Source organism: Panthera leo, chromosome C1 (genome assembly GCF_018350215.1).
Source record: "Panthera leo isolate Ple1 chromosome C1, P.leo_Ple1_pat1.1, whole genome shotgun sequence".
NCBI classification, from domain to species: Eukaryota; Metazoa; Chordata; class Mammalia; order Carnivora; family Felidae; genus Panthera; species Panthera leo.
In genome coordinates, this window is record NC_056686.1 from 74701948 (window position 1) to 74713307 (window position 11360).

The 11360-nt window shown below is 33.0% G+C and overlaps 1 protein-coding gene across 6 annotated transcripts in view; it reads left to right on the forward strand.

Moving 5' to 3' along the window:
- PKN2 (protein kinase N2) overlaps positions 1-11310 on the forward strand; it is a 129236-nt gene extending 117926 nt beyond the window's left edge. For all 6 annotated transcript variants that reach the window (XM_042952655.1, XM_042952659.1, XM_042952657.1 and 3 more), the window contains 4 exons: positions 4470-4612; positions 7873-7980; positions 8340-8420; positions 8506-11310. In XM_042952655.1, the coding sequence (XP_042808589.1) occupies positions 4470-4612; positions 7873-7980; positions 8340-8420; positions 8506-8709 (536 nt within the window). In that variant the 3' untranslated portion in view covers positions 8710-11310. The remainder of the gene's footprint in view (positions 1-4469; positions 4613-7872; positions 7981-8339; positions 8421-8505) is intronic.
- The last annotated feature ends 50 nt before the right edge of the window (positions 11311-11360 follow it).

Sequence of the window (11360 nt, forward strand, 5' to 3'; positions counted from 1 at the left end):
ATATATTCAAAAGTAAATAAGTAAACTGGGGAAATATGAATCAGAGCTGGCTTAAGTATAAAGACTGTAGGTTTAGGCTCCATACAGTCCTAGGTTTGAACCCTGGCTTTGCCACTTACGTGCTGTGTCTTTGGATGAGTTACTTTGAATCTCATTGAGTCTGTTTCCTCAAATATAAAATCAATATAGTACTTCTTTTTTAAGAGTATTTCAAGAATTGGATATATGTGACACAGTGTCTAACATATAGTAAATAGTTATTGTTATCTTGACATTTAATTCATTACATTGCATTGTAATGAACATTGTGTTCCCCCTTTTGCACAAGCTTCTTGTTCCTCGGCTTTGTTTTCATAGCACAGTATAGTGCTTGGCACATCTTAAGTATTCAGTGAATATTCAATTAATAAGCAGCTGGATGAATAAATGAGTGAACTTTGTAAATATATCACCATCAGTTACCCACCAGCCTCTTAATTTGAATTCAGTAATACTTTTTTTCCTCTTATTGGACTTTCCTGTATTAAACACCGTTGATTTAAATGCCTTTGTTCCTCAGTTTGTCCTTAGCCTGTTGTTCATCATTGCTAGTTTTTAACTATAAATAATAGGTTAATGATTCCAAAATCTATTATTCCTTTCCTAACATAAATATTCAACTGTCTACTAGACAGCTTTGGTTGAATAATGCATAGGTACCTCCAACATTATACAACCAAAAATAGGTTCTTTTCTTCAGGTAGTCCAGTTCATAGTTGATGGTGCCACAATCTTCTCACAGTCTCCCTATTTGAAAATGTACTATCATCCTGGACTCTGTTCTCTTTCCACATCAAGTTAATGACCAAAATGTGCTGACATTTACCTCCGTAATATTTCTTAAATTTTTCGTTTCCCCTCTACTACTGCCAGCTGTCCTCTTGTTTTGAAAAACTAATAGCTTCTTCAACTTTCCTGTCTCTAGATTTTTTGTCCAGCAAATCAACCTGCCATGTAGGTACTAATAACATTTTTTGAGCACTTAATAATTGCCAAGAAATTTACCAAATTCTTCATATGCATGATCTCCTTTAATTTCTAATAGTCTTGTGATGGTAGGTAGTAGCGTTAACCCCCAGCATATAGATGAGGAAACTAGCCTTTGAGGTTAGATAGCTTTTCTAAGCTTTCTAACTAGTGGCAAAGCAGGAATTTAAACCCAGATTTTTCTGACTCTTAAGAGCCTGTGGTTAACTCCTTCCTTGGAGTTTAACCAATTTGAAGTCCTAGCCAACTGGGCCTACTTTCACCTTTTTTTAAAAATACCAGGACAGGGGCGCCTGGGTGCTCGGTTGGGCATCTGACTTTGGCTCGGGTCATTATCTCGCAGTCTGTGAGTTCAAGCCCTGCATTGGGCCCTGTGCTGACAGCTCAGAGCCTGGAGCCTGCTTCGGATTCTGGGTCTCCCTCTCTCTCTGCCCTTTCCCCGCTCACACTCTGTCTCTCTCACTCTCAAAAATGAATAAATGTTTAAAAAATTAAAAAAAAAAAATACGAGGACAAGGGTGCTGCGTGACTCATTCGCTTTGAGCAACCAACTCGCTTTCAGCTCAAGTCATGATCTCACGGTCATGAGATTAAGGCCCACATAAGACTCTGTGCTTGTGGAGCCTGCTTAAGATTCTTTCTCCTCCTACTTCTCATGTGTTCTCTCTCTCTTTCTCTCTCTCAAAAAAAAAAAAAAAAAAAGAATAAATAAATGACAATAAAAATATCAGGATAAGAAAATTTACCAGAATGAATGAAATATGATAACTACTGCAGTTGACATATATACTACACTAAAATGTGACAGATTTCATACTACTACTACTACAACTATAAACGAAACAAAAAATTAAGAGTAGTTTTATCCTGAAAATAGGGAGTTTGTAATCTCCTCTGGTTTTTATCAAAGCATAAAATAAAAATCAAGAAATATTAGTTCTATTTTGGTCTTAATTAACATTTTTTTAATCTTGGCCAAGTCACGTAAAAGGTTCGTGTAGAACCTATGTAGATACTGTATCAGCTCTTTTTAAAAATAATATTTTATTGAAGAAAAAAAAAGTGTGACAATGTTAAAGAAATTTTGCAAAAACAAATTTTTCCACCCTTCTGTGCTAAGGTATTTAATTACGCTCTTCAAATCTTGGTCCATAGACTCCCAAGTTCATTTGAGATTTTCAGTCATTATAAATGCATACCTTTTAAAATTTAGAATTGAGAGCTTTTCTTTCAAATTCTTACCTAAGATGATGATTATAAGGAGCTTTTAACACTTTAGAATATATTGAGACATATTCAATATGTAGAATGTGTATTTGATTAATATATTACTAAATTATGATAAATAAAATTAAAATTATGAACTAAACAAAATTTACTAAACTAAATTATAAGAAATATAAATTTGTGAACTAGTTAAAAGATTAATACTGTATGTGTATATGGCACCATTGGTTAACTCCTTTTTTATTTTATTAACTTTTTAATTTTAATTCTGGCATAGTTAACATATAGCGTCATGTTAGTTTCAGGTGTACAATATAGTGATTCAACAATTCTTTACATTATCCAGTGCTCATTACGATAAGTGTACTCTTTAATCCCATCACCTATTTCACCCATCCCCTCCACCCTCTCCACACAACTCTGGTAACCATCAATTTGTTCTCTATAGTTAAGAGTCTCTTTCTTGGTTTATCTCTCTTTCTTTCCCCCTATGTTCATTTGTTTCTTAAATTCTACTTGTGCATGAAATCATATGTATTTGTCTTTGTCTTTCTCTAACTCATTTCACTTAGCATTATACTCTCTAGTTCCCTCCATGTTGTTGCAAATGGAAACATTTCTCATTCTTTTTAATGGCTGAGTAATATTGCATTGTGTGTGTGTGTGTGTGTGTGTGTGTGTGTGTGTGTGTGTGTGTGTGTGTGCGCATATGCATGCCACATAGTCTTCATTCATCTACTGACAGGTGCTTGGGCTGCTTCCATATTATGGCTATTGTAAATAATGCTCCTGTAAACAGAGGGGTGCATATATGGTTTCAAAGTCGTGTTTTTGTATTCTTTGGGTAAATACTCAGTAGTGTGATTACTGGATCATAAGGTAGTTCTATTTTTCATTTTTTGAGGAACCTCCATACTGTTTTCCATAGTGACTGCACCAGTTTGCATTCCCACCAATCGTGCACAAGAGGGTTCCTTTTTCTCCACATCCTCATTAATACTTGTTTCTTGTGGCTTTGATTTTAGCCATTCTGACAGGTGTGAGGTGATATGTTATTATAGTTTTGGTTTGCATTTCCCTGATGATGAATGATATTGAGTGTGTCTTTTGGCCATCTGGATGTCTTCTTTGGAGAAATGTCTGTTCATATCTTCTGCCTGTTTTTTAACTGGATTATTTGTGGGGTTTTTTGGTATCAAGTTGTATCAGTTCTTTATATATTTTGGATGCTAACCCTTTATCGGATATGTCATTTGCAAATATCTTCTCCCATTCAGTAGGCTTTTAGTTGGGTTTATTGTTTACTTTGCTCTGCACAAGTTTTTATTTCAACGTAGTCCCAATAGTTTACTTTTGCTTTATTTCCCTTGTCTCAGGAGAAATATCTAGAAAGATGTTGCCACTACCAATTCCAGAGAAATTGGTCTCTTCTAGGATCTTTATGATTTTAGGTCTCACATGTAGGTCCTTAATCCATTTTGAGTTTATTTTCATGTATGGTATAAGAAAGTGGTCTAGTTGCATTCTTTTGCATGTAGCTGTCTGATTTTCTCAACACCATTTGTTGAAGAGACTTTTTCCCGTTGCATATTCTTGCCTCTTTTGTCAAAGAATAATTGACCGTATAATTGTGGGTTTGTTTCTGGGCTTTCTATCCTGTTCATTGATATATGTGTCTGTTTTTGTGCCAGTACCATACTGCTTTGATTACTATAGCTTTGTAGTATAACTTAAAATCTGGGATTGTGATACCTCCAGTTTTGTTTTTTCTTCTTCAGGGTTGTTTTGGTGGTTAACTCTTGCTTATCCAAGGGTTTGCATTTTGGTATTCTCCAAACTAAATGTTATTTTTTATAATGAACCAGATAAAATATTTTAAAGATTGAATTGAAAAGATGATAAAAATTGAAGCTCAGAATCAATTTTTTTCTTGTAACTTCTTAGCATCATTTGTAATGACAGAGAAAATAAATAAAATAAAGTGTGAAAATTGCACTTCTTTATTTTTACCCATTAATTAAATAATAGAGTTACTGTTGCACAGTTTTCTCTGTACCAGTCCTTAACATTTTCTGTAGAAGTCTGGTATATCTTAAGTTTGGTCACCGTGCACAAATGGAACTTTAATTTTGCTTCCTAAGGATATCGTCTAATTTTTTATCTGTTGGTCTAGACTTTTTTCTTTGCTAACAAATGCTTAAATTTTACCTTTTCAGGAATGGGATATGGAGATAGAACAAGCACATTTTGTGGCACTCCTGAATTTCTTGCCCCAGAAGTGTTAACAGAAACATCCTATACAAGGGCTGTAGACTGGTGGGGCCTTGGTGTTCTTATATATGAGATGCTCGTTGGTGAGGTAAGCAGTATAAAATAGATGAGAGAGAAATTAGGAAAGAACAAAATATGTCATTGAGAAATGACTTCATATGTTTCCTGCATAAGTGGAGCTTAAGTTACACATACTTAATGTGTATACACATTTATAATATACTAGTAATTGCCTGAAATTCTATATTACCTTCACTGTGTTTTTTAGGTTTTTATATTATCTATAGAACTTTGAAAATCATACCTTGTATTTCAGTATGCTGTAGTTATTTGTGTTTTATGAATTTAAGACATGATCATATATAATTGATCATTTCATAGGGAATAACAGAAAGACTAATGAAAAGAATGTACTCTATACCTGTAACAAAAAGTCAGTTATACATTGGTCAAAATAAATGCATTGGTCAAAATAAATTGGACTTGGGAAAGGGTAAATATTTAGACAAGTAACTGAAAACTGCTTACAGTTTGATCTTGGGATGATCTTGGGATGAAAAAAAAATGAATTTGGTTCACTGTTTTGCAGTTTTCCCAGTACCAAAAACCTTCCTTGTACATTCTAGGCATGAATAAATTAGTAGCTGAATAAATGATTGACCAAATTATTGAATGTCAGAAATTTCTGAAGTTTTACCCTGTATTGTCATATAATGGCACTTATTTCATATAAATAAAGTATTTTAGTCCATCCAAATGACAGCCACTTTGGTATGTTATATTGGAGTGGATATTTAGGAAAGGAGGAAAAGAAGTAGCTAATTAAAATGTTTACCATGTACCGGGCACTATCCTATTTGCTTTATAAATATTAGCTCATTTAATTTTTCAGCAGCCTTTAATGAGCTCAGTACTAGTCTTGGGCCCATTTTCAGGTGTATAAGTGGAAACACAAAGAAGTTAATAACTTGCTTAAAGTCACAGAGTTCTCATGTGGTGGAGCTGCGATTTTTAACTCTGGCTCTCTGGTTTCCTATCCCTAAACCATTATGCTTTGTTACCTCAGGGTATAGAATCCACCTAACCTTATTTCTATTCTTAAGACCAGTGATTTAGTAAAATTTCTACCTCTATCTAGAAAAGCTGCTATACAGTGTTTTAAGATGGAAAGATGTATTTTATCCCTAATCCACAGTGGTCTTTGCTTTCTAAGAATGCCAGAAGTACTCATAATAAAAAAAAAAAAAAAAGAAGAAGAAGAAGTACTCATAATAGTTGTTTCTGTAAGCTCTGACCTACTTGAACTTCCCCCCACCCCATACCTTTTTTCAAAGTAATAGTTTTGTTGCTTTGGGTTTTTTTAATGTATTCATTTATGTATGAGATTTAATTAGGTTACCAAAAATTACATGCTTGCTTAAAATTGACTCTCCATATTAGCTCTGACAGGCAAAAAATGTGAATTTATTGCAGAATACTACAATTAAGATCCAGTTGATTCTGCTTCCTCTTCTACAGTGACGGGAAAACTTGGCAATGAGCAAATGAAGAAGCTCCTGTTCTGTATTTTTAAAAAGAGCTTCTAATTGATTAACCTGTTAATTACTAGGATATAAAAGACAGTGGATCCAGCTATTCCTTCACAATTGCTTATTGCAGTTTCCTTTCTCTTTAGCACCTTTGTAAGAGGGTAGTTGGGAAAAGAACTAAACTTAAAACTCATCAGTACTTGATAGTTTTAAATTTACCAGTTTAACATTGGTAAAATTTTAGCAATAACTTTTAACTGTGATAAAAGTCAGGTTTGGCTGAAGTTTATGTCTAATTACTCTATTATTACAAAGATTTGAAAATTCACTGGATATATCATGCATTTTCAAACGTGTATTTGTGTTTGTATGGGTTTTGAGGACTGGAAGGACCAGATTCCCCTTCCTGGTGCCAAATGAGAATTGAAGCATCAGAGAAATTTTAAGTAAACTTAGATATTGGAGTTGCACTCTTGACATCTCTGAACAGACTATTGAATTCTTTTTATATCTGTTTAAAACATACTTGTTAGCATTCCATTGTTCATCCTGTTAATTTATAATCTATTTGCAGAAACAAAGAACTTTAACATCTTAATGAATATGTGGGTATATCTTCACTCTTCAGGGATTTATAAAGTGACATTTTTTAAATACAAAATTGATCAAATAGACAAAAGTGTTTTGTATTACCACTTGAAATTCTGATTGAGAATTCTTGTGAAAAGGAATTTTTCTCTAATTTGCTGCTATCTCAATCCCAGAAAGAAATGATATTATCTCACATAGTAGTTACTTCATTTATCTATTTGATTTATTCATTTTGAGTGCGTAAATGAGCTAAGGTTTCAGTAAATGAAAAGTGTGAAATTTCCTTACATATGAGCAATAAGATGGGCAGCTCAGCTTTAGGAGGTTGGGTTCTAAATTCATTTTCATAGATTCCTCAAGTCAAAGATTCTTCCCTTTCCATTGATACTGCTTTCTGCTTGGCTCTTATTCATTAATACTTTACAGGAAACAAGCAACCAAATCTAAGTCATTTCAAATTCTGAAATAGTAAGTCATATTTCATAATAACATTTCAATATATTTGAGAGTTATCATTTTGTGCATCAAATTGTTATACTGAATGTAATTTAAATATGTTTTTATGACTTAGGGTCATTCCTGTCAATATGAGCAACATTTTAATAATACTCTGCTAACTGAAATGCCCCTAAGACTTGAATTTTGTTGGCAGCTGCTACTTAGTGCCGTCATTATGCCTGCAGATCTCTGATTGTGTTTTGCTAATTAATTTGCGATTGACTGTGAAATTCAAAGTACATCCATATCAGATGTATTCTCACAAACTCTGAGCTTCTCTCTATGGTGACACTTATTACCATATTTACTTTACCCATTTTTTTCTGTCTTTCCACAAGATTGAGCTTCTTGAGAAATGTTGATTATCTAAATAATTTTTACTGTCTAGTATGCACTCAAAATATTGACTGGCCAGATAAATGAAAAAGTGAATTAAATAAAATAGAATGGAATTAAATTAAGTGAAAAAATGATATTGTATAATATAACCAAGTTTGTTATTAAAGTCTGTGAAATAAAGATGAAGATTTCAATAAGAGTATATGGTATATCCTCTGTATAATAGATCTGTTGTGTATCTTTTGTGGTTTCTCACAGTCTTTTCTTGTTTGGTGTTTTGGTAAGTTCTTTGTTTGTTTTTCTCACTACTTGGTTCTTGTCTGTACTTTGGATAGGTGATAAGGTTTTACAGTATTGAAATTCATTTTGACTTAGAGATTTTTTTTTCTAGTCTCCCTTTCCTGGTGATGATGAAGAGGAAGTTTTTGACAGTATTGTAAATGATGAAGTAAGGTATCCAAGGTTCTTATCTACAGAAGCCATATCAATAATGAGAAGGGTAAGAGCTAATGGTTTATAAACTGCTTAAATTTCTTTTATTGAAGGACATTTCCCAGTTGGAACTTTATCTTTTTTTTTTTTTTTTTTTATAGCAGAAAAGGCCTTTATTGTTTGCAACGGGAAATTAAAGAGGAGGGGGACACGACATCTCTGGCTCCAGGGGTGGCTCCCCAGACTTAACTCTTCACCCTCCCGGGAGAACCCAATTAGAACTTTAGAAGTTTTTTAGTTCATAGATGTTGCATGGTTTAGACAAACACATACCAAAAAAAACATCTAAATCTTTGCAAGTTATGAGAATCTTTATCAACGAAGTCACTGGTTTTATTTTAACTTTTATATTTTATATTGTGTTAGCTATTACGAAGAAATCCTGAGCGGCGACTTGGAGCTGGTGAGAAAGATGCAGAGGATGTAAAAAAGCACCCATTTTTCCGGGTAAGTGTGACAGTTTAAAATTTTTTGTGAAAATAGAAATTAAGTGTAGGTAACTAAACTGGTCATTTTATATTTTGTAATCCAGCTAATTGATTGGAGTGCTCTGATGGACAAAAAAGTAAAGCCGCCATTTGTACCTACCATTAGAGGACGAGAAGATGTTAGTAATTTTGATGATGAATTTACCTCAGAAGCACCTATTTTGACTCCGCCTCGAGAACCAAGGATACTTTCAGAAGAGGAGCAAGAAATGTTCAGAGATTTTGACTACATTGCTGATTGGTGTTAAGTTCCTAGACACTGTGAAACCAAGCAAACTAACTCACAAGAAGACCTCTTAACAATAGCAACCCTTCATTTGCTCTCTGTGCCACCAGTAGCTTCTGAGTTTTTTGTTTAAACACATGAAGATTTCTTTAAAAGTACTATTGTAAAATCTTCTTGAAAGTGGCTTCTTTTAATGTATTTTCAACGTAAATCTGAGCACTGGAAACAGTTTCATGGAGTTTAAGCGGAATGAACATCGGCCATGAAAACCTATCACAAATGAATACTTTTGGATCAATAGTCTATGTAAAAAAAAAGAAAAGAAAAAAACACCACTCTTCCACGGTCCCTCGCTATGCCTTATGCCTGCCTTAAGTGGAAGGAAGATTAATCATTTCACTTCAGTTAGCTATATTTTACAAAAAGAACAAAAAGGGTTTGGGATGCTATTACTGTTCACACATAGTAAATCTATTCGAATAAGGCAAATGCTCTTATTTTTTTAATGAAATTACTATAATATCAAAAAAAATGTAGTGGTAGTTTGTGCACATTTTTTGGCTTGTTTTTTTAAAAAAATGAATTGATGTCTTGTTTTATAAATTTTCTATATTTATTAGGAGAAAATTTTTATCGCCTTATCTTTACCAACCATGTAACAGAGCCTCATAGCTTTCCAACAGAGCTACTTGCCAAACAATTTTTTGTTTATTAAACCATGCTGAAGCAAACAGGAACAACTAAACATCAGCATTTACTTAAAATTTTAAGAATGAGGACTTCTGATTAGCCTGAACCAAGATACTGTATTACCTGTATGCATTCCCAAAGTCTAGACACTCGATATATTCAATCATACCTTCTTCCAAAATCAGTGGACTAATTACTCCTTTTTTGATATTCGTTGTACATTTTTCAACCCAGTTTATCTTATTCTTGTATCTACTGTAGAAGGGAACTATATCTGTTAAAACATAGGGATTATCGTTGTATACATGCTGTGAACATGTATATGTGCAAGTTGTAATGTATTCTGTGTTGTAGGTTTATTATTTAATTTCACCACTTCATCACTTTTGTACAGTGGCCAAGCAGACACCTCAAACTCCAGCATTTACGTTAAGTGCATTTGTACATTTTAGGCCACTGGATCCAGATTTTATATTGGCAGTTACTGAGGGCAAAAGCAATATATTGTAACAGAATGTATAAATATTTTTGATAAAACAGTCTATATTTTATAAAATTATTATAACACTAAAGCTGTACCTCAAAAGTCTCAAAAACCATTTGATCAAATACTTTTTACAACTCTTCAGAGGATCCATTTGTGGCTTTTTTTAATGCTCTTAGAGGAAAGTCTTTTGGCAAGCCATGACTTTTCCACTTGCCTGGAGTTTTTTGGTTTTTTTGTTGTTGTTAGTTTTTGCATCCTTTTCCTCTCGTGTATGACTGCATTATTTTTCTTTAGTTCAATAATAACATCTTTAATTCTGTGCTTAGCATGTTAGGGTCATCATATCTCAGGAATAACAAGTTGTGAACTAACCATACTGAATTAGCCATTTAATCACAGTGATCTCATGTCTTAAAAATTGTTCAAATTTAAATTCTATGAGAAACATAAAAGCACATCGATTTATAGAAAGTTTATCAATACTTCAGCCTTGCTAGGGTGTGCTGGCATGTTTTTGTATACTCTGAGAACAGTTACAATTTTTCCAAGAGTTCTTATTTCCTTCCAATTCTATTATTACCCAAGATTCTTTGGGGGAAAATCTTATAGAAAGAGGGAGCAATAAGTTGTTTAAAGTTATTTTAAAATGCCAGTTAAGTTCCTTGTTAAAGGACAGGAAAGGATCTTAGCTTAATTGTCTGGCTTTAATTTACAGAGTGTTAACACATTAAAAAAAAAAACACTAAATACTTTTGAGGTACAGTCTGCTCACCTTTCCTGGTTCTCAAATATGCATAGAAAGCAATGTCTAAAATAGGCTTTTAGCATTAAAACCTGACATAGCATTATGTAACTACACAGTGTACAGAAGTTTTTTTTTTTTTTAATTGAAGTCAATCACTAAGAAAAAATTAGAGGGCAGGGTATATTCACACAATTAAGCTGAAGAAAGCACTAATATTTTCTGTAGTTTTTAAAAAATATATATATTTTAGTCAGATTTTAAATTTTTAAACTCTATAGAGTGTAAATATATTTTGCTATTACTGTATGTGTAAGTGACTGCTCAAGCACTTTGTAAGGAAATTATTAGTATATTTTAGAATGGTACACTATGCATTGAAATGAAATGTGCCTTTATGTCATTCTAAGAAAAAAGTGTTTTGCAGTCATAAATTACCACAAATGCACAAATTAAAGTATAAATAGATTATAATTTGTAACTTTGGTTTTAAGTATTATTTCCTTTTGGAAGCTTTCTGTTTGTCAAAATGTGTATTAGCTCTACTATATTCAAGATCTCAAAGACTAACTTTGCTTATTAGCCTTCTTGCAAGTGTTTTTGGTCCTGGGGAAGGGCAAAATCTGAGCGCGAACTGTCCACTTCACTGGTAGTAATGGGGAAAGTTTGCATTCTACCTCTGTAAGATCAATAGCATCTTTTATTCAGTGGAGATATATATATATATATATATATATATATATATATATATATA